Source organism: Miscanthus floridulus, chromosome 7 (assembly GCF_019320115.1).
Source record: "Miscanthus floridulus cultivar M001 chromosome 7, ASM1932011v1, whole genome shotgun sequence".
Taxonomy (NCBI): domain Eukaryota; kingdom Viridiplantae; phylum Streptophyta; class Magnoliopsida; order Poales; family Poaceae; genus Miscanthus; species Miscanthus floridulus.
Window position 1 is genome coordinate 3,242,840 of NC_089586.1, and position 26,419 is coordinate 3,269,258.

General features: G+C 44.7%; 3 protein-coding genes across 6 annotated transcripts; 2 read left to right on the top strand and 1 right to left on the bottom strand.

Moving 5' to 3' along the window:
• Positions 1-2,558: 2,558 nt before the first annotated feature.
• LOC136466392 (ubiquitin carboxyl-terminal hydrolase 4-like) lies at positions 2,559-9,187 on the top strand. The gene is made up of 6 exons (XM_066464777.1): positions 2,559-3,046; positions 5,858-5,974; positions 6,620-6,718; positions 7,173-7,349; positions 7,528-7,709; positions 8,461-9,187. Exons 1-6 carry the CDS (start codon positions 2,798-2,800, stop codon positions 8,894-8,896), a joined length of 1,260 nt encoding a protein of 419 aa, XP_066320874.1. The 5' UTR covers positions 2,559-2,797; the 3' UTR covers positions 8,897-9,187.
• Positions 9,188-12,026: 2,839 nt separating this feature from the next.
• LOC136466393 (cryptochrome-1-like) lies at positions 12,027-25,930 on the bottom strand. Of its 4 annotated transcripts, none has more exons than XM_066464779.1 (4): positions 25,092-25,930; positions 24,311-24,526; positions 23,809-24,157; positions 12,027-12,210 (listed from the first exon to the last, which is right to left on the bottom strand). In XM_066464779.1, exons 1-4 carry the CDS (start codon positions 25,441-25,443, stop codon positions 12,042-12,044), a joined length of 1,086 nt encoding a protein of 361 aa, XP_066320876.1. In that variant the 5' UTR covers positions 25,444-25,930; the 3' UTR covers positions 12,027-12,041. The 4 variants fall into 4 exon arrangements, with proteins under 4 accessions (XP_066320876.1, XP_066320877.1, XP_066320878.1 ...); XM_066464780.1 differs by having other exon boundaries at positions 12,125-12,244; positions 25,092-25,924; XM_066464781.1 differs by lacking the exon at positions 12,027-12,210 and adding an exon at positions 22,970-23,118 and having other exon boundaries at positions 25,092-25,924.
• Positions 12,542-22,390, top strand: LOC136466395 (UDP-N-acetylglucosamine transporter ROCK1-like). The gene is made up of 7 exons (XM_066464782.1): positions 12,542-12,779; positions 15,568-15,616; positions 15,696-15,922; positions 16,725-16,923; positions 16,998-17,141; positions 21,732-21,806; positions 21,883-22,390. Exons 1-7 carry the CDS (start codon positions 12,652-12,654, stop codon positions 22,042-22,044), a joined length of 984 nt encoding a protein of 327 aa, XP_066320879.1. The 5' UTR covers positions 12,542-12,651; the 3' UTR covers positions 22,045-22,390.
• Positions 25,931-26,419: the final 489 nt, after the last annotated feature.

The window sequence follows — 26,419 nt, forward strand, 5'->3', positions numbered from 1 at the left end:
TTGATGATGATGCCGGGGTAGCAGACATGCTAGATGACGCCCACCAAGCTCACTTCGTTGAACGACGTGAGAAGGAGGAGATGGAGGAATCCGCAAAGGACTTCTACAAAATGTTGGACTCGGCACAGAAACCCCTTCACGAGCGTACAATGATTTCTTAGCTGGATGCGATTGGACGCGTAATGGGGTTGAAGGCCGAGTTAAACCTGAGTCGAGAAGGCTTCGATAAGATGTTGGCCGTATTTGGCACCATGCTACCGGAGAAGCACACTTTGCCGACGAACTTGTACGAGGCAGAGAAACTCCTTCGTATGCTTAAGATGCCGTATGACAAGATACATGTTTGTCCGAAGGGGTACGTCCTATTTAGGAAAGAACACAAGGATGCAAATTACTGTCCGAAGTGTAAATCCTCCAGGTACCTGGAGGTAGACTCTGGTGATGGTCAGAAGAAGCAGCTTCCGATCCCCGCGAGAGTGCTACGACACCTTCCTTTCCTACCGAGGATCCAATGGCTATTTATGATTGAGGAATCCGCGAAACAGATGACATGGCGCAAAGATGGCAAACGGTACAATCCTGGGAAGATGGTACATCCGTCTGATGCTGAAACATGGACGTATTTCAATGACAAACATCGTGACAAAGCAGCTGAGGCGTTCGTGCCGTCGTTTCTTGCAGGTTTTGGAAACCTCCCCGTGTAGGGGAGGTGCTGCCGAAATTTTTAATTGAGTCTAATCTTTTTGTATTTCTAGAATACTAGATGCAATCTCTAAGTTCCAAAACTGTTTTCTCGGATTACTCACACATGCAATCTCTGCTCCTTTGTGCAGCTTTCGTCTGCGGGTTCCAATCAACCCGCTAGTGCGTCACCGGGTGATCCTGCTTTTCCTTCACCATCGTCTCATAGGCTAGCTTGATGAGGACTCGTGCTAGGTGATATGGTTGGACTTTAGCGTGATTTGTGATTTATGGTTGTGACTTGTGCTTGGATTTCATTAACTTGTTGTAATAAACATGTGAATGATGATGAACATGTGACTTGTCGTTGTAATATATTGTGATTTGTGGTTTACAATTATGGTTGTGATATATTGTGAGAAAATGGGTTCTGTGTGATATATATATATATGAAATGCTTGTGTCGATGGAATGCAAAAAATAAAATAAAAATTAAATTTCTGCCTCTTTGCCGAGGGTAATGACCAAGGCCCTCGGCAAAGAAGGGTCCTTTGCCGAGGGTCCTAGCAATAGCCCTCGGCAAAGATTTTTTTGGGGAAAATCCTGAAAATTTCTTTGCCCCTCGGCAAAGGTTTTTAAAAAAAATTCAAAAAAAAACAATTTCTTTGCTGAGGGCCGGCCCTCGGCAAAGAATTTTTTTTTAAAAAAACCTTTGCCGAGGGCCCTGGCAATAGCCCTCGGCAAAGATTTTTTTGGGAAAAATCCTGAAAATTTCTTTGCCGAGGGCCAGGGAGGAGGCCCTCGGCAAAGGTTTTTTAAAAAAAATAAAAAAAATTTATTTGCCGAGGGCCGGCCCTCGGCAAAAAAATTAAAAAAAAACCATTTCTTTGCCGAGGGTCGGCCCTCGGCAAAGAAACCGCCAACGGCGCCGGCGCCTGACGGCTTCTTTTCTTTGTCGAGTGCCCGATAAAGGGCCCTCGGCAAAGACCCCTTCGCCGTCTAAAAATTCCCCGAGGGGTCTTTGCCGAGGGCAGCTCTCGGCAAAGCCTTTGCCGAGGGTTTCTAGGCCTTTGCCGAGGGCCAGAGGCCCTCGGCAAAGCATGCGCCTCCCGTAGTGATATATATATTGACACACACACACACTTATAATAGAGCTCTATCCTTTTCTGCATTTCAATCAACTACATAATTTCAGTTTTCAATGTTTTTCTCTTTATTTATATTGATTTTGCTACATCATTTAAGAAATAACATATAAACCTTTTCCACAGCAGCTCAACTAGTTGACAGTTTAACTCTGGTTTTCAGTCGCGTCATGTAAACTGTCCCAGCTTAGCTTAATAATATATGCTATGTTCGCTTGGCTGATAAGCCATGGCTGTAAGTACTGTTGGCTGATTTGTTGTAAGAGAAAAATATTGTTCGTTGACTGAAAAAGTACGGCTTATAAGCCAAGCGAACATGGCAATAAAGATATATAATTCTCTTGCATATTTTTTATCTAACTCTATGACCTCTACTATAGGTTACAATTTTTAACCCCACCGCCTTCATCCTAGGTACCTTCGTTATGAAAAACATGAGAGATAGTTTAAGATAGAGTAAAATTCACCGCCAGTCTTTAAATTTGGCCGGTGTTATCATCCCGGTCTCCCAATTTTCAAAGTGATATCTGTAATGGTGTCATCTCAGTCCATAAATTTTTAAGGTGGTCATCACCTGTCTCTAAACTTGGCTAATGATCACCACCTGTCCCACGTACATCACTTTGAAAATTCAAAGATCAGGATGACACTGCCGCGTAAGTTTATGGATACTCTTTGAGATAGGACGGAGAGAGGAGGTACCACAGTCTGCAAGTCAAACAAGCCTTAACATGAGCCACGGTAGAGATACACACGCAGAAGCAAGTAAGCAACCTTCTCATCCGGCGAAAAAAAACATTGCGAGTTCGCGACACAGGCACGGCATCCTCAAGCAGTCAAGCTCCCTCCTTCGGTCCTTCCCACCCTCCATCTCGATCTCTTCGACCCGTCGGGCTTTCGCCTAGTCAGCCTCCCGCGCTACTCCTCCACCGCCATCTCCACGCCCGTGGCCAAGCCAGCGGAACCCTAGCATGGCGAAGCTGGCGCGATCGCCAACGGCCTCCCCGCCGGCGGCGGCCGCGGAGAGGCACCGCTCGGCGGCCGGGTCGGGGCTCCGGTCCCTCGCCAGCGCCACCTTCGGGTGGTGGGACCGGTGGGCGGTCATGGGTTCCGGACTCTCCAAGCTCGAAAGGGCCTTCGGCGACCAGTTCCCCGAGGGCGAGCGCTACTTTGGGCTCGAGAACTTCGGCAACACCTGCTACTGCAACAGCGTCCTCCAGGTGAGGTGGCTACTGATCCCCCACATAGGAGGGGAGGGGAGGGGAGGCGCTAGTCGGCGTGTTGACTTGTTCACTGCGTGCTCCGTCGCAATCCGTTTAGTTTTCCTTGTTGTTATGGTTGGAATTTCGGTGAAACTTTGGTTAGGTAGTTGTTTTAGAGAAAATTGCTATTATAGGACGCAAAACAATGTGCTTCGCTATTATAGGACTCCAATCGTCGACTTCGCTAAAACGACACTCGAAACGTTGGCACTTTGTTTTAGATGACATTTGGTGTATTTCTTAACTTTGGTAATCAAAATACATGTATTTTGCTCCTTAATTGACTCTTTTACCCTTCTGGCCCTACGTATCCTTTTGCATGAGTCCGACGTTTCGTTTCATCTTCCGATGTTTCATCTGACCGCCGCCGCCCGCCCAATCCTCCTCGACGCGCCGCCCATGGAGGAGATGAACTCGCCCCCACCGGATCCAGAAGGGCCGCCGGCCGCCTCTGCCCTTACCGCGCTGCCCTCAGGCGTGGCCGCGTTGACCGGCCCTGGCCTGGCCGCCTGTGCCTCGGTCCGTCCGCCGTTGCGTGCGTTTGCACTTGGCTCTGCGATTTCGTTCCCTTCTCTCTCTTCTGTCTCACGTGCAAAGATTTTGTTTCACGACGGCGGCAGCAGCCAGCCTGCCCAAGCCAGGCGGCGGCGGCGGCGGCAGCCGCCAGGCAGCCCACGCACCGGTCAAACGAAACGTCGGAAGATGAAGATGAAACGAAACGTGGTGACGAGCATTGGCCGTGGTGACGAGGATGAGTAAAGGTATTTATGTATTTTTGGTTTTATATTTCAAGAGGAAAAAGGAAGTATATGACATAGGCACGATGTCATGATGCCGTTATCAAGCTAACAGCGGGCAGGGCACGGAGCACGCTGCGGCTGCGGCTCAGCCGCGCTCAGGCTCTTAGCAAGAGCTTGCCGTCACTGTGCGGCGAGCTGCACCGCCACCTCCTCCTCGTCGGAGTCACCATCGAAAGCATCGTCGTCGGAGTCAAGCGAGATGGGCTTGTGGCCACGGCGAGGAGGAAGAGCGGCAACGAGCGCGTACCGCCGCAGGTGCTCGTCACGCTCTCCGGCATGGCGCGCTCGGCGCCACCCCGCTAGCGCGCAGGCCGCCGCGGGTGCTCGTCGCGCTCTCGCGCGCTGGGCAGCAGCCAGCCAGCCCACGCAAGGGCAATATGGTCCTCCCATGACAAAATACATGTATTTGAAATGAGAAAAGTGATTAAAAGGACCAAATGCCATGTAAAACAAAGTGCCAACGTTTCAAATGTCATTTTAGCGAAGTCGGCGATTGAAGTCCTATAATAACAAAGCCCATTGTTTCGGGTCCTGTAATAGCAATTTTCTCGTTGTTTTAGGAACCGTTTGGGGTGCTGGCCTCTTTTTAGCTTTTGATGAGGTAGGTGTACCATTCTGTTTGTCCAAAGTTCGGTGCAGTGTGGCATGAAGGGGACCAGTAAGTGGAATTGAAGTCGTTTAGGTGCATGGGGGCAGACCAGCAGAGGCGACGCCAATCATTATGTTTGTGTTTATCCCATAATAGGATTGCGGATAACAGGATTAGGGCGTGATTGGCATGTGTTGTCGTATTCAGCATTCTGTGCTTAATCTGGTTGGTGGTTTCTTATGTGATGCTCACGAATATGTGTACAGGGGCGTTTCACAACAGCTATATTTTTGGCATTCATTTTTTCATTGTCGTCACTCATCAGTTCCATGGCCCTTACCTTACCTCAATAGACAACAACAGTTTAGGATCCTCATTCATTCACGATTGCGTCGTTTCTTTCACAACGTTGCTCTCATCCCATGGTATCATGGAACCATGGAATCTGGAACTGATGAGGTGTTAAAATGGGAGGATATGCCAAACTAAACTGCTATAGAAGTTTGGGATGCTTCATAGGAAACTAGTAATGTTTATTTTTTTAGTGGGACAATGAGATGCTTACTGTTGACTAATGTATATACGGCAACTGGGCCCTGCTTAGTTACTTCATGGATGAACCGTGGGTAGGCCATATGCGTTAAGAGCTACTGCAATTTGATGCAAATATACAGCAAATCCAGTGTATTTTGGTATCGTAGGTGCCAAACTTAGTTATGCTTCTGAAGTTTTAGATGTGACTAATAGGTATTCCTGTAAAGTTGCAAGTGATTATTGTTTTTGTCCTACCTTCCAAAAAACCAAAGTCAAAGAATGCTGCAATTCATTTTTGTGGTCCTCTACATTATCCTACATATTGCTGACATATTGATCAATGAATTAACACCTCAAGTCTTCTTCCTCATGTTTTGAAATGGCACAGCCAGCTTTTTATTTGATCGCATGCCTGTTAGATGTTACTTTTGTGGATTAGTGCTATTCGAAATTAAACATATTCAGGAATACAATTGGTGCTGTCTGATGTTTTAACCGAGGGAAAAATGGCGTCATCTGAATACAGTATGAAGAAGCAAATTATTATGATGCAGCAAAGCGATGGTTGACTGTTCATGTATTGGCTATTTGGCATCATGCAGACCTTCTGTTGTTAACTTTGTGCAGACCGTGATATCGCCTTCAGTATTTTCTGAGCAGGATTAGCTCATGAAACTAAGAAAGTTGTACCGAAAGAAAAATTATCTATTTTTTTCAAAGAATTAGTATTCATACAATTGTTTTGCCATTTTGTTTTAATTTCTAGGTAGTACACACTCATTCTGACTTTTTGCTACATTTTGGGGTGCATAACTGATGGGGATTAAAAAGTTATACCTTTTTCAGGCACTGTATTATTGTGCTCCATTCCGGGAGCAGTTGCTGGAATACTATAGCAAAAACAGAAATCTCGAAGATGCTGAAGAAAACTTGTTGACCTGCCTAGCAGATCTTTTTTCACAGGTGAAGAAATATAATCTCCCATTTAGTTGATATACTACTTTGTTGTACTGTTGCAGTGTTTCTGTATGAAATGAATTTGTATACAGAATGGTTCTGGATAATCTTCTTTCTCCTTTGGACCTAGAAAATGTTCTTTGCAGTACATTGCTGTTATTCATGCATTGTGAAGTGGTGTAATATTTTGCAAGCCATAAGCTGATAAACCATTTGTGATTTCTTGCTATTTCCAAGAAATGATTGATACTTACTTGCATACAGTTTAGAGTGTACAAATTGGATTAGTATACACTAGTTGTTTGCATGATCTTGACTTTGTGCATTGCTTGTTGACAATTCTGTATTGCTTCACCTCAACTTATTTAATAGCTCACTTGAAGCTGCAGTTTGTATATTAGTTATAAGTGATTAGTTTAGAGCACCTGAATATTTTGCAACCAAATGACACATGTAGCTCTCGTGCGTGTTCTTAGAAGAAAGAAAGAACACCTGGACATTTGTACATTGTAATGTTGCGAATTGAAACTAAAGCAAGAGCGCATCCATGAGCATGATTCTACAGATTGGTACTGCATGATTTTGTCCTATGTAACATGAAAGTTTCTGCAATTCTTTTTGTCTAGTAATAATGGTTGATGATTTTTGCAGATAAGTATATCAAAGAAAAAGACTGGTGTTATCGCTCCAAAACGTTTCATTCAAATGGTTAGGAAACTAAATGAATATTTTCGCGGCTACATGCATCAGGTAACTTCCAGATGTTGAACAGTGGCCTGCATCAGGTCAGTCACATTAGCACATCATAAGCTCAAGCTGATTAGCTTATTCCTTCCTTAAGGTTTTATTTAGTACTTACTCCATCCCAAATTATAGGTTGTTTTGGCTTTTCTAGTTCTAGGTACATAGTTTTTGATATACTCCTAAATATATAGTACATATTAAAAAAAACTATGTATCTAGAAAAGCCAAAACGACCATAATTGGGAATGGAGGGAGTATGATTCAGTAATGCAAGCTCAGGCCCTAGCTATTATTATGACCTGCTTTACTTTTGTTGCATGGTACATGGTTCTTAACAGAAAATTCTCTCCTTTGATCCAATTCACTGTAGGGCTAAACATTCTCTTGTCTTCATATCTTTTGATGAGATAAAAGAGTAAACCTTCCAGAAGTAACATAGCTTTTCTGTTCTACTCTGTAGGATGCCCATGAGTTTTTGAATTTCTTACTGAATGAAATTGTTGATATTCTGGAAAAAGAGTCTAGTTCTGCAAAGGATTCTCCTGGGACCACATCTCCTGAAAAGGTCTCAAATGGGTCAGCTGTTGATGGAGTTAGAAAAGAACCACTGGTTACATGGGTACATAAGAATTTTCAGGTAACTCTTACAAGAAATTGAACCTAACTCAATTAGAAAAAGGTAGCTTCAAACTGACTAGCCAGGTTTGAGTTGAATCTGGTGCCACTCTTCTTTACTATAAAAGATGCCAAGCTTCACACATGCACTCACTTTTTGTTATAAAGATTTCATGCACAGTTACCCTTTACCTTTGCAGGGTACTTTGACAAATGAAACCAGATGCTTAATGTGTGAGACAATCACCGCAAAGGATGAGACATTTTTTGACTTGAGCGTTGACATTGAACAGAATAGTTCACTCACAAGCTGCCTGAAGAATTTCTTTTCTACTGAGACTTTAAATGCGGATGACAAGTTCTTCTGTGACAAGTGCTGCAGGTAACAAAACTAGATGCCATTTTGGTCTCCTAATGGTTTTGTCTCTTTGTTGTGAACTTGTGATAATATGTAATCTCTGGTTCATTGGCATGTCAATATTTTCAATCCTTGTTCTGTTCATTAATAGGGTGTTTGGTTTGAGGAATGGGTTAGTCCATCATCTTCTTGCTCCTCCCTTTTTTGTTCGGTTTATGGAATGAAATGGGTTGATGCATCATCAAATCATTCCTCATAAACTAATAATTAGTACTAGTGTGAGGAATGAAGTCATTCCACCAAATTTGAGGAATGGACTCATGATGCACCACCTCATCTAGAATGGTTTGATTCCTCAAACCAAACACACCCAGTTTATCAAGTACTTAAATCCAGATAATTATAGAACAAATCTGACATCCAAGCAACTACTCCCCTTAGAAGGGAAGCATTACAGGCCAATCCCTTCTAATATGGCAATTTCTGCTATTCTACATATTTTCCCCTGCACTTTTTATACAATATTGAGAAATTTGTTCTGTCGAGATCACAACAGAATATATGTAATGGTCACATTGGATATACAAGTGATTCTAAGTTTGTGCATCCATCTTTCATTAGGGAATCTGAATTGTCCAGTTTCAACTGGGATGCTAACCTTGCACTTATAAGTGAGGTGGAAATATGCATCGAGAATCACCATGTGTAGGAACTACTTAGCTTGATTTCCCTGTGCCCGTACTGAACTCGAAATTTTGGTTTCTCATCATGCAGCTTTGCAAGAAGCAGAGAAGAGAATGAAGATAAAAAAGGTGCCACAAACATTGGTGATCCACCTAAAGCGCTTCAAGTTCATCGAGCAGCTTAACCGGAACAAGAAGCTGTCGTACCGAGTGGTGTACCCCTTGGAGCTTAAGCTCAGCAGCAGCTCCAGTGATGCCGTTGCTGACTGTGAGTACTCCCTCTTTGCCGTGGTGGTCCACCTGGGTAGCGGCCCCAACCAGGGGCACTACGTAGCCAAGATCAAGAGCCATGACCATTGGCTGTCCTTCGATGATGACAATGTCGAGATGATCCCGGAGTCCACCCTACAGACGTTCTATGGCTCTTCTCGTGAATATTCGGGCAACACGGATCATGGCTACATCCTGTTCTACGAGCGCATTGGTGGGAATGGAGATGAGAAGACCGTTTCTTCCGATGGAGTGTGACCGTGGTCCGTGGACATGAGATCCTGGGTGGTTTGATGTACATGCAATTTGCTTTCGGAGTTTCCGTATGCTTAGGTTGGATAGGGTAGATTTACATTTTCAACAAAAAAGGTTTTTTTTTGGCTGAAGAACGTGGGGGAAAACATAAAAGTTTAGTTTGTTGTTAGATGCAGTTCCTTGTAAAGGATTAATCGGCAGGTCAGTATATCATTTTATTTTGTTTTCATGATTTTAGCTTGACAATAGGACCGCATTTCCTCACATTGTGCCTTAGTTTTATGTGAAAAAATAGCCTGCTAATTGTCTATATTCTATATCAAAGGCTGCCTGTTCACCCGCCCACCTTGCGCTACAATCGAGGTTCCGCACCGTACGTCGGTTTGTCTCCTTGACATGCGTTTTACACCAAACTGCAACCAGTCGCCGTCAAACCTCCGTTCACCCGTCTGGGCTTTAATGCCAAATTCGGCGCGATGAATGAGGCATCACAGAGAAGATAGTAGGATCAAGAGCATAACAGAGTTTTACAACAACTAAAAAAGTATCAGAAGGAGTAAAGAAGGTCATGTCTAAGAGTTTCTAATAATCTAATACTAAAATATAGAAGATAATTTTACGCCAGAAATTCTATACTATTTTTAAATTATACTAACCACTTTAATATATTATTTCTCTCTTGTATATACTCTTTATTCTTTTCATGTCCTTCCACCTTTAGATTGGCTGACAAACACGCACGGGAAGAGAAGATACACGTGACTCGAAAGCGCGTAACTTTACGCGGAACATTGTGACTTTTCCTAGGTTCTAAAATATTAGGACGATGGATTAGAAGTTGTTGGAGAGTGATTTTTTTATCTTATTAAAAAAACAAGGATTAAAAAAAGATTTAGAAAACTCTCGAAGATGCTTAGGACCTGTTCAGCCACTTTATGGATCCCTTCTCTGCCAAAAGGCAACATCTTCCCTACTCCTTGTCGCACGCCTGACGACTTCTCTCGTGCATGGTAGCGCCCTTCCCTATCCCATTCTAGCACTCTCGGCTTTTGGCAACGATGCTCACCAAGCCGGCAAGCCCTTGTCCATGTCGCATCGATAGATACCGTGGGTGAGGGCCCATAGATGAGGCTCTACCTTCGTCTACAAAGAAACAAATAGTAGTTCTCAATCTCCAACAACCGATCACCACAATTCAATTACTTTAACAATGACCATTTATATCATCACCTACACCAGCCGAGCTAGCCAACCCTTAAGGTTTAGACACGACCACTATGTCTTTCTCATAACAACGACAGTGACGGAGAGAGAAACACCCTATGTGCTTTCTCTGGTATGCAAGTAGTTATGGAAGTATTTTGCAGGAAACCAAGCCAATGAGGCAATGAAAGCTAGGATCCTTGACTAAGTCTATCCTACCAAATGTTTAGCATGAGAGTAAACAATGGTCGGTCGGTCAAACTTATCTGCCTAAGGGTTGGATTTACCCTAATACGTGCTAATTGAGAGAATGTGGCCATGAACTATCTTCAGCGAGCCTGTTCGTTTCGGCTTATACGATCGTGGATTATAAGCTAGAACAGTATTTTTCTCTTACACAAAACCAGCCATAATCCACGATCGTTTCAGCCAAAACAAACAGACTGAGCATCCATAGTGCTAGGGACTAACTCTTTCTGTTATTTTCCTATTGCTTTGTGGACCTAACGAGTCATGAATATTGTACTCCCTCCATTATAAGATACAAGTATTGAATGTTTAAAATCTATCCTAAATTATAAGATATAATCTGGACTACTTAGAGCATCTCCAAAAGACTTTCTAAATCTCACTCTCTAAATCATCATTTGGAGAGTCATTTGCATAAAAATCGTTTTCTATATTTTTTTACTCTCCCACCATTTTTCTATAACTCATGCGCACTCTAGAGAGCCATTATCGTCTTCTATTTTTGGCTAGCGAAAAATCCAGAATAGAAGATGACTATATTTGGATGACCATTTAGAGAAGCTGTTGGATGGTAGTTTTTCATCAAAATCTCTATTCGTAGCATTTAGAAAGGATATAGAGAGTCTCCTGTAGATGCTCTTAACTCTATTTTTATTCATGCTTGCTTTTTAAACCTTATCCATGTGTGCCTTTTAAATACCATCTTGCGCAAATGACTTATAATTTGTAGCCAAAATCAATAACATGCACTCGTATCTTTTTAACCTATGTGTTCAGGGGCGACGGGAGGGATATTCCTAGATATTCATTGAAATACCCATGACTTTGGTAAATAAATTAAACAAATACACATGCTAAGTGTTAGCATATTTGCCTTGTATCATGGAAGAAAACTACAAAGACAGAAAATAGCTTGCACATCCACACTAAATCCTCCTCCTTCCTATAGACTTATGATCCTATGCATTATTGCACAATTTATTCACATGGAATACCCTGGTGTAACATCCTGGCTCTGCACTGTATGTGTTGCTAGGAGATTAAGCAATTTGACAACCAAACTCCTTATATATCTATATCTATATCTATATCTATATCTATATCTATATCTATATCTATATCTATATTTATATCTATATCTATATCTATATCTATATCTATATTTATATCTGTCTAATATTATAGAGTGAAAAGATTCTTTCATCCGTCTTTTTTTACTTCCCACAATGCTTTCACTCTTCCCTGTCCTCTATGATCTGGACTTACGGCATGTTCTCATAAGAGTTAGAACAACACGAGTCAAGTGATGATATAAAGTACACTTTTAAGATGCGTCAAGTGATGGTGTAAAGTTTGAACGTATTAGAATAGGCGATGATTGTTGAATAAAACTAAGCCATTAATCGTTCTGGTGAATATATATACAAGTTTAGCTCTAAGAGGACGACGAGAGTACAACTAGTATCTGAGTATTTATTTATATCTGTGTTCAAAACAGTTTAAAAATCCTTTCCAAAATTTCTACTATCTCTATCCAGAAAAGTTATGGGATCCACATCGGTTAAAGTAACTCAAATTTAACTAAGTTTATAGTAAATAATATTAATATTTATATTTTTAAAGAAATTTATTATAAAAATATATGCTATGACTAATCTAATAATATTAATTCTGTATTAGAAACATTAATATCTTTTTATATAATTTGGATCAAAGTTCGAAGGAGGGAGTACAGACAACCCTTTGCGCGCGAGCCAATTCCTTCGATCCAGCCGAGCCCATTGCCCCCAGCCGCGCAAACGTGGGAGCGACTTGCCGGCGGCGTGCTCGTCCGGTCTCTGTCCTGGTTCCCTGTCCCCTGAGCCCTTGTTGAGTTACCCCAGAATTCAAATTTTGGCACTATATAAAAAAAAAGATTTCTTGTCATATCAAATTTACGGTATATGTATGGAGTACTAAATATTGACGAAATAAAAAACTAATTACACAGTTTGGTTGTACTTTACGAGACGAACGTTTTGAGCCTAATTAGCCAACGATTGAACAATTATTACCAAATACAAACGAAACGCTGTAGTGCTGCAGTACCTTAAATTTTTGGCGGCGCCAACTTTGAGGGCAAACTAAACGCGCCCTAAATCAAATCAAATCAAATCAGGACCAGAAACACGGGATTTTTTTTTGGCGAGTAAAGCGTGCTCGCCTGCTCGGTCAAGGAAAGGAAAAGTTCCCGAAACAGGGACAGCGGGCGCCGGGCGCATTTTGATTGCTTGGATCGGGAACCGAGCGAGCGCGCCGGAGGCCGGATGGGCTCCTCGTCCACTCCGGCGGCCGCGGCAGCGGCGGCGCCGAGCCGGCGCAAGGTGGCGCTCTACCTGGCGCTCCTCACCCTGCAGTACGGCGCCCAGCCCCTCATCTCCAAGCGCTTTGTCCGGTAAACCCATCCCTCGCACGTGCCAGCCAGAGCGCCTTCCCTAGTTGATTTTGCTTGCAGCAGTAGACGGCTTTTCTACCCTAGAACGCTCATACTCGGATTTTTTCCCCCGGACCATTTGATTTCCTTTCAGTAAGGCATGTACAATTTTTGAATCGGAACAGCGAATTCTAGTTGCTCCCTTGTAGACATCCACATTGTGGAGGCGTGGGAGCCTATGCAGTAGCATTTCAGCTATTCACGATTGTGATACATTGATCTGACACGAAAGCTTTTGGCTGCCTCCATAATCTGAGACCTGGGAGCTTCAGGATGGTTAATACAGCACATCGTTCTCCTTCTGAAAAAATGACGCCCTACATGTGGGAGATTACCGCCCATTAGCCTTGTGCGCAGCATTGCAAAAATCTTCTCCAAACTTCTTGCAAACAGATTGGCACCACACCTCCGTGGCATTGTGTCAAACTGCCAAAGTGCCTTCATAAAAAAGCACTGCATCCAAGACAATTTGGTATTTGTCCAGAACACAATCTGTTGCCTACACAAGCGTAAAACACCTGCCCTCTTCCTAAAGCTAGACATATCTAAGACCTTTGACTCAGTTTACTGGGGTTATCTCCTTGAGCTTCTCCAAAGGCTCAGGTTTGGCCTAAAATGGCGGCAGTGGATCTCTATCTTTTTCGGAAAAGCAACCTCAGGGGATCTCCTCAACGGCATCCCCAGTGAACGCTTTACACATGGCAAGGGAATTCGACAAGGTAGGCCCCTCTCATCGATGCTCTTTATCCTAGCGGTTGATCCGCTTCACCACTTGATTGAGCTAGCTTCAGAACAAGTTATGCCGACTCCCATTGGCTCACAAGAGCTCAATCTTCACATTTCCCTATACGCAGACGATGCAGCTATTTTCATCAACCCAGTCTGCCGGAATTGGACACCATTCGCCACATCCTCGACACTTTTGGACAGGCTTCTGGGCTGGCCACGCTCCTACAAAAAAAGCTCCATCCTCCCAATTAGCTGCGAGGGGGTCGACATCGACCAAATCATTTTACGCTTTCCAGGGCAGCTCTTGTCTTTCCCTTGCCGTTATCTCGGCCTAAGAAAACTCACCAAAGCACATCTTCAGCCTATCATTGACAAAACCGGGGCAAGTCTACCTAGCTTGAAAGGCCGGCTGACTTTGATCAACTCGGTTCTCTCATCAATTCCAAGATACACGCTCATGGTTTTTCTCCTCTCCAAATGGGCCAAAAAGCAGCTTGGAAACACTGCATGCACCCCTCAATTTGGGCAAACTTAGCATCTTGGACCTTGAAAAATTCAGCCGCGCACTTCGCCTACAGTGGCTTTGGTTAGACTGGACTGAAGAGTCCAAACCATGGGCAAGCTCTGAACTTCCTTCCGACGACACTGACCTTCTGCTTTTTGAAACCTGCCACCATTTCAATTGGAGACGACAACAAGGCCCGGGTTGGCAAGACAAGTGGATCAACCGAAGTGCACCCAAATACATAGCACCATCCTTGTTCAAGCTGATTAGGCGCAAGAACAACTCTGTCGCCATTGGACTCTCAAGTTTGAGGTGGATTCACATTCTCCGCCGCAAAATTTCTATGGTGGTCCATGTCGCCGAATTTGTTGATCTTTGGTTACAAGTCCAGCAGGTTGAGCTCCTGCCAAACAACCTCGAGACCATCGGCTGGAGATGGAAAAGAGGTGGCTCCTACACCTCAAAATCAGCCTACCTTTCACAATTCAAGGGTTCCTTCTCGCCGTTTGAATGTTTGATCCCAACCTTGTGTGGAAGGCCAAGACCACCAAAATAAAATTCTCACAGCAGACAACCTTGCAAATAGGGGCTGGCCACACCAGCCCACAAGTTCTGTATGCCACACCGATCCAGAAAGGCATTGCACCTTTGCCTTAACTGCCCCTTCTCAAACTTTGTTTGGGTGTGAGTACTCTCCATTCTTACATGGACCTCCCACAGAACGTCGCGTCAGATGACTTAACAAACCGTCGTGTGAAGCGGTTGGTGGCATGAAACCTCCAAAGCCACGCCAAAACTTTCACGTCATCAGCTCAATGGGGTCATAATCTACATCATGTGGAACATTTGGAAAGAGAGAAACGGACGCATCTTTGAACATTCATCACTCAATGCGGATGAAGTGGCATTCCACACCATGGAGGACATTAAAACCAACGTAGAAGCGCCCTTTTTGTAGCACCTTAAGAATCCCTGTTTCACGTTTCCATTTTTCTTCCGTTTCTCAGCATCAGGTCCTGGATGTTTATCCGCACCTCTTGCCTGAATGTTTATCAGGTTTGCAACAGTGGCGTATACCTTTTCTTTGCTCCCTTTTAATTGGTTAGGAATTGATTAAGCAGAGCTCCTGCCTCGTTCCGCAATAAGAAGAAGAAGATTTGATCGATGTTTATTCTAGTTAGGATATTATACTGTTCTAGTCAGTTGAGACTTGATATTTGCTTGATAAATTGGATAGGGTAATAAATTTTCTTGTTTAAGATCAAGCAGATAGGTTCCTCTATGTGACAATGGTATAGATGAACTGGATGGACCATGGTATAGATGAATCAGACCAACCCATGAAAAGTGCATGAGTTCGTACCAAAATTTTCAGCAATGCACATTCATGGCTTTGAGATTCAAGGTTTTCTGTTTTTTTTGTGAAATTGCATTCTTTGCACAGCTATTTATTATGAAAGGGAACCAAGTACCATTTTGAATGTACTGAACCCTTTGTTGTTTCTACAACTGCAGCCAAGATACTATAGTGACCTCACTAGTTCTTGCAACGGAAGCAGCAAAGGTCTGGTACTAGTTTTTATTATGATCAATATGACATGTTTTTCACCTGGGTGCTTCTGATTTCCTTTTCATCTGTATAGGTTATTTGTGCAATCATTTTATTGATTGCAGAAGGTAGTCTGAAAAAACAGTTCAGTAACTGGACTCTCACTGGATCACTAACTGCGTCTGGACTGCCTGCTGCCATCTATGCCCTTCAGAATAGTCTGCTGCAAGTATCATACAAGAATCTGGATTCCTTGACCTTTTCAATCCTTAACCAGACTAAGCTTTTGTGGACAGCATTTTTCACATTTCTTATTTTGGGGTATGTTACTTTTTGCATTTCAATTTCTTAAAAATACTCAGGTTGAAGATCATTTGAAGAAATAACTACCAGAATATGTATGCAAGTATTATAGTTGGAACTTCCTTAGTATTGAATATGGAGCCATTTCATCCTTTCCATATTGTGCCTGAGACCAGAAGATAATCACCTAATGCAAAAGCAACACTTTTTAAAACTTTTGTCTGGTGCTTTAAAGTTTACCCGCAACATTTGTTCAGTACGTGGAAGTCCACATGAAAACTCTACATATTTAAAATCAGCCACAAAGCTAATAATTCAATGAGCCTACTCGTCCATGGCTTTTTTAGCTCAAGAGAGATAAGCATAGTTTCCATAAAGATTGTGTGTGTGTGTCTGGGGGGGGGGGGGAGATCTCAAGGATTTTGCAGAACTAGTAGCGGTTAATGTGTTATGAAAAACGAAATCCCAGCATGGAGTTTCATCCTCAAGCCTGGATGATATAGAATTAGCCTAATAGGGAAGTACTCAATTTTGTGTCTATTTAGTCTGTTTTCTAATGATTTGGTTTGGAGCTAATTTTTGGGTAGATCATGTTAGTAATCAGAGCTAGGCTTATATTCTATTACAGATCACTTACCACATGAAAGTTGGGACTCTTTTATGTTCATTTAAAACTTCTCCATACACTATATCACATCATTAACTCTCTGATTAAACAACTACCAGCTCTCAGTAGTTTGATTTCCTTTTGCAACATCGCAGACAAAGGTCTGGTAATAGTAAGTCCAGCACTCAGTAGTTTGATTGCAACATCGTGCAGGCAAAAGCAATCTTCCAGGCAAATTTTAGCATTGGCCCTCTTAATTGGTGCTGCTGTTCTTTTAAGTGTGGGGGAGAGTAGTAGCAAAGGTTCCAAGGGTGGTGGCTCTGACTATATCTTGCTATATGGGATCATTCCAGTTACAATCGCTTCTATGCTGTCTGGGTTGGCTTCTTCATTGTGTCAGTGGGCATCTCAGGTTGGACTTTCGTACCTTGTTACTTTCCAGGATGCAGTTTATGGTCAATACTAACATATTCACTAATACTTCAGGTTAAAAAACATACCTCTTACATGATGACTATAGAGATGTCATTTATTGGAAGTATGTGCTTGTTAGCAAGTACCTATCGATCACCAGATGGAGAGGCCATCAGGAAATATGGATTTTTCCATGAATGGACTTTCTGGACTGTGGTGAGTACTCTTTGTTATTCCACTATGTTTTTTTACCCCTTTCACTGTTGGGTAAACTCTGGACATGACCCAAGTTGTCTGTTATGTGCATTAAAAAACTATAAAGATTTGTTGCTTAACTGTAGTTGTATAAATCTAGTTTCAGAAAATAATCAAACTGGGATAGCTAAAATGTACATATTGGATGCCGTTATGTGATTTAGCAGTTAAATCATTTGGATTCTGCACAGCCTTAGCATGCATGCTGTATATACCTGGTCCAATGGGCAGGTTTAGGTGGTTCCTCTCATTGGGAGAAGATATACCTGGTCCAACAGGCCTGCATCCCTGACATTGGTTCACCTTGACAGAGCATTTTTTCATGGCAGATTGGGAGGTGATCTTCCCCAACTGTCTCTTACAAAGTGCGGCAACAATGCTGTCAGATCACTGCCTACTACTCCTTGGCTTGCACGACAACCCATCTATGAAACGCTGGTTCCACTTGGAGAGTTTCTGGACTGACCTTGATGGGTTCATCGACACCGTCAAGACTTCTTGAGAACAGCCAGCATATAGTTTGTGCCCGGTTGAGCGTCCATTAAATTCAAGCGCCTGAGCGAGTGCTGCAGAGCTGGAGTCAATGCCGAGTGGGCAATATCAAGGGCATGCTTGGTTTCTTGGCTCAGTACTGTGCTGCCTTGCCTAGCTAAAATACCGACCGAGCTGTGCGTTTGGATGTTGTTAGTCCCTCGGCTGCCCTGCACTGGTAAGCAGTAAGCTTACCAGCACACTCACTGTGGCTAGAGGTAGAAGAAGATATTGAGAACAACTCACACACACAGCACAAGCCCAGCGCTGGCCGAAAGCTCTGCTTCTGGATATGGTAAACTGAACTGATTTGCTGTATTGCCTTTGGATAGAGTATATACAACTCTAGCTGTACCTCTACCAGGTACATAGTTGTTGGTGAGTACACCAAATACCTACTACCGGAGTACAAGAGTACACCAACTATCTACTCCTAAGGTACAGAGTACACCAACTACCTACTCCTAAGGTAGAAGGGTACACCAACTACCTATTCCTAAGGTACAAAGCTTAGCTCAACCATCTCCACTCTACATGGCTGAAGTAAACCACTACTACTATGGTCTACTGCCTTACTGCTACAGCTACAGGAGCTGGTCGGCAGAGCCGATCAGTCTCCAACTCCCAACAGGGAGTGGTCGGCCGAGCCGACCATTCTCCAGCAATGGAGAAACGGGAGCAGCAGATTATGGCTTACGGATGTCGAGCTAACTTTTCTCGTAGCTTGTGCGAGCAAGGTTTGGAAGCTGTAACCCTTGCTAGCTCAAGCGAGCCAAATTGGCTCGCCTGGCCCAGTAGGCTTCTCGTGGCTAATGCTGGTGAGGCGAAGCGAACTCGCCTGGGAACCAAGCACGGCCCAAGTTGCAGCTGGCATGGTGAGAGAAATCCTGCACCGCCTAGCGATTGCCCAGGACACAAGGGCTTTATCCCTGGATGAGCAGTGGCTGAGGCGAAAAACTCAAGCAGCACTCGCTGGGGGATGTGCCATAACATGGCTACAGTCACACATCTCGAACCTGTGGGAAGGGGATGCGAACATGGCCTTCTTCCATTGCATTCTCGGTATCACAAGAGGAAGAACTTTATTGCCAAACTGATCACCGATGGGTGGATGGTGACCAACCAGGAGGAAAACACCAGGTGGTTTATGTCTACTTTGAGGGGACCATGGGCACTGATCAGCTGTGGGATCACTCCATCAACCTAGAAGCACTAGGATTAGCGGAGCATGACCTACTTGCTCTTGATGTGCCTTTCACGGAGGTGTGGCAAACAGTCAAGGAGTTCCATTCCGATACGTTGCCAGGCCCAAAAAAGGGCAGGTTCTACAAGCGTTGCTGGGGAGTAATCAAGTCTGACCTCCTAGGAGGCGCTTGGTCAGTCCCAAAGAAGGTGGTTGCCATTGCCGTCAAAGACTACCACCCAATAAGCCTTATACATAGCTTCGCCAAGCTCGTAGCTAAGCTGATGGCGAAACACCTGGCATTGAGACTGCAAGAGATGGTGTTGCCCAATCCAACTTTATGCTGCTTCAACAGACAGCCAAGCACTTACACTAGCGGAAGGAGCCCAGAATCATGATGAAGCTAGAGTGGATGATAAGGTAGAGGACATCCCATCTCCAAGGCTTCTGACAGTGTCATGGCAATTCCTTTTGTATGTACTGCGGTTACAGTTTTGGCCACGGATGGTGCGATCTGCTTTGTATGCTTCCCTTCTCTGTAATAACCCGGGTTATGCGAATGGGGAGCCGGGCGAGGAGATCATGCACAGACCAGGCCTATGGCAGGGGGAGAGTGGATGATAAGGTAGAGGACATCCCATCATCAACAAGGCCAGCAGCAATGACTGTTACAGCCCTTGATGCCAATAGATACCTCGTGTGTCTCTCTACATGGATGATGTCGTGCCATTCCTGTGACCAGTTGTGTGGTGATGATCAAGGGCATCCTAGACCTCTCCCGGAGTGCCTTGGGTGTGCATGCCAACTTACAGAAAAGCTTGGTCTCTCCTATCCACCGTGTTCTTCGTTGCGAGGTCAAGGAATTCCAATGTGCCTACCTTGGCTTGCCATTTTTGTCCATTCACAAGATGAACAAAGCAGATCTTCAACCTCTCATCGACAAGATAGCAGACCAGCTACCAGGATGGAAGGGCTCCCTGATGACAAGAGCTGCCGGGTGGTTCTGGTCAAGGTCATGCTAACATCGATCCCCATCTACCAGCTAATAGTGATGGCCCCCCCCAACCATGGGCTCTCAAGGCAATCGACAAAATCTGCCAGAATTCTCTTTGGTAGGGGAGGAAGGATGCAAAGGGAGGCCCTTCTTGGTTGCTTGGGTTCGGGTTTGCTGACCGCCAGAGCTTGGATGGCTCGGTATCCACAACCTTGCCATGCTAGGATGGGCCTTATGGATGAGGTGGCTGTGGTTGAAAAGAAAAACAGGGCCGGACTAGCCATGGATGGCTTTCTCTGCATCAGTACATAGCATGCCCTGGCGCTGTTCGATATCTCAGTCATCGCAACCATCAGGAAGGGCTTAAGCGCACTGTTTCGGAGAGACAGATGGTTGCACGGCCACCACTTAACTGATTTGGCGCTGAACCTGTTTGCTGTGGTTTCTAAACATATCTCAGCTTGCCACACGGTGTATGAGGCCCTCCCTGACCACAGATGGGTGAGGGACATAAGAGGGGCACTCAACCTCTGTCCTGGCAGAGTACCTACATGTCTGGGACCTGGTGGAGGTGGTCCTCCAGCCAGACCTCTCATTGTTCACTATTGGTGGCCACAGCCTCTCTGGTGAGTATTCTGCGAGCTCTACATATTGGGCATTCTTCCACGGCTCCTCATTCTTTGAACATGCCAAAAGGCTGTGGAAATCTTGGGCACCTGCGCGCTGCAAGCTCTTCCTCTTGCTAGCCATCTTAGACCGGTGCTTGACTGCAGACAGGTAGACCAGAAGAGGAATGCCACACCCATCGAGCTGCACTTATAACCTGTGTGTTCGCCCTTGAGGCCTGCCATTGCATCTTTAGCTGCTTCAGCCTCCCAGACCAGCCAGCTGCGCCGATGGACAACTTTGTAGAGTTGTGGCGTTGATCAGAGCTCCTTGTATGCAAGGAGAAACACATGAGCTTCAACTCGCTGGTCATCCTGGGTGCATGGACAATTTGTAACCACAGGAATGACTGTCTTCAGAACCGGTCACCTTCCATGGAGTGCTTGCTGCAAACGGTAGGGACTGAGGTCCATCAATGGATCCTCTCGGGGGCAAAGGGTCTTATTTCCTTTCTGTTATTGTAGGGTAGTTCCTTTGGCCGGTCGTGTTTTCATATATGTATGTATATAACAGGCGGGAATGTAACCTAAAAGACGAGTGTTCTTTGTAACAAACTACTTCTATTTGCAATGACATGCTATTACTGAAATGTAGAAAAACACCGGACACCTTGGTTACAATATTTCCAGTACGCAATTCCAATCTTCTGCTTTGTGTAATTAACTCTATATAAGATAAATTGTCAATTTTCATTTTTTTTTTGTTAATGTAGAACCTAGAACATTAATGAATTGTTAAGGTAGCACATCAGTCTAGCAGGCTAGCGGTTAATCTAGGCATTCCAATTTTTTTATGGATGGTTCATCGTTAAGACAGGATAATATCCTGACATTGCACCCTTGCCATTTGCCTTGATAATTAGGCTTTTCCATATGGATGTTTGCATCTGTTGCTTGACTGGTCTAAAATAGCCAAGTAGGTAAATATTGATCTTCGAGGATCTAACTAGGATATTGCTTCACTGTCTTTAGTGCAAGTTAACTTTTCTCAAGGACCAAATTATTGAAATAGGTATTGCCTCCCTTTATGCTTCAAATTTTAATGCCAACCTTTTGAAGGCACTGATATGTCCTGCATTGACTGAAAAGTACATCTGTAACATCCGACACAGATGGAAGCAAAAGCTGTAAGATCTTCATTGATATGTGGGTCTCTAATCCACCATTCTTTACCTCAGGTACCGGTATTAATGAATGCCGTGGGTGGAATTCTTGTTGGTCTTGTCACAACTTACGCAGGTGGCGTTAGAAAGGCAAGTGCCTAAACTGACATTAAATGAAAAACAGCCATGCCTTTCATTGACATCTGGGAACTGGACTCTTTTTCAGGGTTTTGTTATAGTCTCAGCTCTCCTTGTAACTGCACTGCTACAATTTGTGTTTGATGGGAAGCCACCATCACTCTACTGCCTGATGGCATTACCACTTGTCGCAACAAGCATATTCATCTACCAGAAGTATCCATATGTTGATAGGAAGAAGAAAGACTGATGCACATAATTGTCAGAGATGGGAAATATCAGCAGCAGGATGTAACGCTAACCTCATCTTGTCCACAAGGCTGGAATTTGCACCGTCAAGTGGGCCAGATGTGACTCTTGAAGAGTTGCCTGTTCGTGAAGCTATATTTCAATTATCTACTGATTTATATATAGAATTAAATTAGTAGGACACTAGCCTGGAATCAGTTTCAGCAGGCAGTTGACATGCTTGCATGTAACTTCTTGAAGGAGGTTTCATATTAATGAAGTATTTACATGTGCAGCTGTCTATATTTGCACAGCATGATGAACCTACTGTATCTTCCATGGATTGTTATTTAGACTATGTGACTTGTGACTTTTGAATATATATTTTTATGGTGACAGAAACTAAAAACCAATTATTGTGTGCTCAATCCTTCTCATTGAGAATCTGCACTATGTTAGTTGTTTTTTTTTTTTTGGAAAAGGGTCACTTGACCCGGCCTTCTTTGGAGGCCATTGTAGGAGTCAGGGATTGAACCCTGGCCGGTCAGCTCCCACCCTTGGGGCTTTACCACCTGCCCTATGAGCAGTTCCTGCACTATGTTAGTTGTTGGTTTTATCCTGCAATGACTCGTCTAATTCAGATGGTTTTGCTTGTCAATTGTGATTGCTACGGTTCCCACTCGGCCAGGGCAAAGCATCATGTGCATGATGTGCTCGTTGTCCCAGCTTATGGTAGAGTGGAGGGGTTGCCATGCGATTGCTTAATTATTTATGTTGTCTCCGGTAGCATATCTGGTAGTTTTTCTACTTATCATAAGATGTGCAATCCTTGTAAATCATTTATGTTACCTCTAGTAAATCTCATCGTTTGTCATCTTAAACTTCCATTGTCTTTCATATCACCTGATTAATTCACCACGGTGCATTGTGAAAAAGTTTCAGGTAACTTCTTTATTGAGGCAAAGTAGCAGCAGGCAAGAGTGGCACACAATCTCACTGCCAAGATGTTCCCTTCGAGTCCTCACAGATAGCAGGTAAGTTCTATGTCTACCAAACTGAGAACACACCTCTATGTTGACTATCCCATCACCAAAAACTGCAATAAGACAATAACCAGATACAAAATGAACCTGATGCTAGAATACTCTTATCTGACGAATAATACATATCTCGTCGACACCTAGCAACCTATACCACAAGGTTCTATACAACTAGCTTCACATAACCAGGCCTCGTTCACTTTGTAAAAAAAGTGAACCCGATGAATAGTATCGCATTCGTCTTATTTGGCAAATATTGTCCAATCGTGGACCAACTAGGCTCAAAAGATTATCTCGTGATTTTCAACTAAACTGTGTAATTAGTTATTTTTTTTACCTACATTTAATACTCCATGCAAGCGGCTAAAAATTGATGTGATGGAGAGAGTGAAAAAAATTTGGATGGCATCTAAACAAGGCCCCATTGGCCCCGTTCGCTTGTCTTAAAAATGGCTTGTTCGGCTTCTTTTTTCAGCCGGAATAGTGTTTTTCTCTCACAATAATTCAGCCGGAACAGTGTTTTTCAGCCAGTTTCAGCCAAGTTTCAGACCAGCGAACGGGGACAGGCCTGGTCATGGACCCACCCGGTGGCCCAGAGCTCTCTCATGCCAGCGTCGACAAGAGGGTAGCCAGTCCTCCCTTGTCTCCAAACCTTGAAGTACACCTCATTGACGACCCAGGGGAAGAACCTGAGGTGCGACAGAAGGGGCTTCTCGTGGCTGCAGGGGTGGTTGAAGGTGAGGTACCTCGAGTACTCCCGCAGGCCGATGGAGCGGAGGAATAGGGTGCAGCTCTCCTCGCCAGCGTGGTTGCCGTCGTTGCTCCACATCAGCTGCTTCATCCGGACCTGGTGGAAGACCTTGCGGACGCTGAGCTCGCCGAAGTGCAGGTACGGAGACAGCAGGGACGTGCTGGCACTGTCGGCCTTCTTGCGGTTCACGGAGTAGTCCATCAGCGGACCGTTGAGGAAGGCCGTCAGTGCCTTGTCAGCATTCTGCCACCCTTGTGACCACGCCCGCGCAAGCAGCGCGTTGCTGCCCCTCTCGGACTCGTCTTCAAAGATCAGCTCGTCCCACGGACACCTCGACAAGTCACCTGTGGAGCTCAACAAACGAAGCATTTTTCACGTCAGTGATTGATCTGCTGCAAGGACTGGGTGCCCTACAGTATGAGTATGAGCATGAGTATGAGTATGAGTATGAGTATGAGTATGAGCATCAGAACTCTGTAGGTTATGCGTTTGGATACCTGAATTGATCCTCTTGGGCGGCAGCAGTGGTGCGGCGGGGTCCGGCATGCACAGGCACCTGTTCCAGAATGGAGCGAACATGGTGAAGGGGCAGCCGTCGTCGTCGAGGACCTCCCACGGCTCGTACAGCAGATCAGCGTTGAAGGACTGCACAGAGATGCCCTCGGCCGTCAGCTGCTCCTTCACGCGGTGGTCCCGGACCAGCGACAGCGGGTCTGCACGGCGGGCACGAGACAGCAATCGGTGAGCAACGGAAGACCGTTCGTGTCAGCCGGCCCAGTTGATAAGGTGCTAAAGTTTTTTTTTTTTTTATGATGGTTCTTGGGAGAAAACTCAACCGAAGAAGAAAGATGCAGGTTGTTTGGTGAGTACCAGTTGCTGGGCGCAAGGACTTTTTGGAATTAAAGAGGGCGACGGCGACCAAAGTTAGTAAGGCAGGATGCTAATTGCTAAACTTGGAGTTGGTTTACGTGTGGAGTAAGGGTATTAAGGTATGAAACATCCATTAATGGCAGATATATACAAGCAAAACTGTTCATGAAAAGATCCTCTTTCTCTCTAAAAAGAAAACATATATTCTCTGCTTTACTATTTGGATCGTGAAGGACTGGATCCCCTTCAACCAGACGGAGCAAGGCTAGAAAACCAGGATAAAAATCGATTTTGGACACGAAGTCAAGCTGAAGATTTGCATATACTCTGTGGCAGCAAGAAGCCAAGAACAGCTGCAACATGTAGCAAGGCGTAACAATATCCAGTCCAGAGTGAGAGGGATCGAACCGTAGAGGTGGTTGAAAAAGAGGTGCGTGGCGCCGGTGCTGCGGACGAGGTCGAGCAGCGCGACGACAGCGTCGTTGGAGCGGCGGGTGACGAGGCGGCCGGCGCCGAGCCGGCGGAGCGAGGCGTCCAGGTGCTTGAGGCTTTGGCTGAGCCACCACCGGAACACCCTGCCGGGGTAGTACGGCCCGTCCTCCTCGGGCGCCCACACGTACGCCGGCACGACCTCCCCGGCCGTCCGAGCGGCTGCCGCCAGCGCCGGGTTGTCCTCCACACGCAGGTCTCGCCTGAACCAGACCACCGTCCGCATCCCCGGCTCCCCGGCGCCGCTCATCGAGGACTGCGATGCTGACATGGCACCCTCACCCTTATCCGGCACGGCTGACCAAGAATTCCCCGACACAAGAACAAGCTCTTGGCCCTCTGGCGAGATCCGCAGCAGCTCAAGAATCGGTCAAGCAGCCAAGAACAAGCTCCTGGCTCTCTTCTATGAGTTGCGCAGGCGAATCAAAGCTGCTTCACGCACTGAGGGATGATTTCTCCGAACTGTGGAAAGGCTGGGCTGGATTGGCCTCTTCTCTTCAGAGAGACTGCAGTGGACATTGAATAATCTGACCAATCCTCTGATCTGATTGAAAAAAAAGTCCAGAGTATTTTTTTCGCTTGGAATCGATGATGTTGCAGAGATTGGCAGAGGGGCTTTGCGAGTCTGGCAGGATGTTAGTTTGGCTATGGCTTAGGATAGTATTTTTTTTCACATAAATTAATCAACAGTATTTCTTTACCGGCCCACCGAACGTGGCTATGGCCTGTGGGAGAGGCGAGGGTGTGGTCCAGTGGAGAGGGAGGCCTGCGGATATTGGGATTGGTTGGTTTGGATTTGCTCTCGTCTTTTCCTCTGGGCCATTTATCTCCTCGTGCTCGCCTGCGCTTGGCCTCTATAATATTCCCTCTCCATTTTTGTTTTCCTTTTGTTTTCCCCATTTTGCGTGGGAAAAGAACTTTGGTTATTAGATTCCCGTGGAACTCATACTTAGCCACTGGCAGGTGGGTTCTGCATTAGCGCCCGGAACTTTTCTTTTGCTGCGTCTGTGAGGTTATAACATTTAACTTTTTTTATTACGAAAATAAATAACTTCCTGACTGTTCGGCCGATGATTTCTGTAAAAAAAACATTATACCATGGTTGATAAGCCAGGCTGATAAGTGAAGCGAACAGGACGAATATTCTATAAAAACACGAGACATCGTCTTCTAATACTTGAGCTAATCACGGGTGCATGTAAACAATAATTGCCAAATCCTTAATCTATTTTTTTTTGCCAGCGTCC

Coding starts and splice junctions, on each gene's coding strand:
- LOC136466392 (XM_066464777.1), top strand. CDS start 2,798: ATGGCGAAGCTGGCGCGATCGCCAACGGCCTCCCCGCCGGCGGCGGCC. Junction 6,719..7,172: donor TTCGCGGCTACATGCATCAG/GTAACTTCCAGA, acceptor TCTACTCTGTAG/GATGCCCATGAGTTTTTGAA. Junction 7,350..7,527: donor GGGTACATAAGAATTTTCAG/GTAACTCTTACA, acceptor TTACCTTTGCAG/GGTACTTTGACAAATGAAAC.
- LOC136466395 (XM_066464782.1), top strand. CDS start 12,652: ATGGGCTCCTCGTCCACTCCGGCGGCCGCGGCAGCGGCGGCGCCGAGC. Junction 12,780..15,567: donor ATCTCCAAGCGCTTTGTCCG/GTAAACCCATCC, acceptor CTACAACTGCAG/CCAAGATACTATAGTGACCT. Junction 15,923..16,724: donor TTCACATTTCTTATTTTGGG/GTATGTTACTTT, acceptor AACATCGTGCAG/GCAAAAGCAATCTTCCAGGC.
- LOC136466393 (XM_066464778.1), bottom strand. CDS start 25,443: ATGTCAGCATCGCAGTCCTCGATGAGCGGCGCCGGGGAGCCGGGGATG. Junction 24,527..25,091: donor CTTTTTCAACCACCTCTACG/GTTCGATCCCTC, acceptor CCCGCCGTGCAG/ACCCGCTGTCGCTGGTCCGG. Junction 24,158..24,310: donor GCCCAAGAGGATCAATTCAG/GTATCCAAACGC, acceptor TGAGCTCCACAG/GTGACTTGTCGAGGTGTCCG.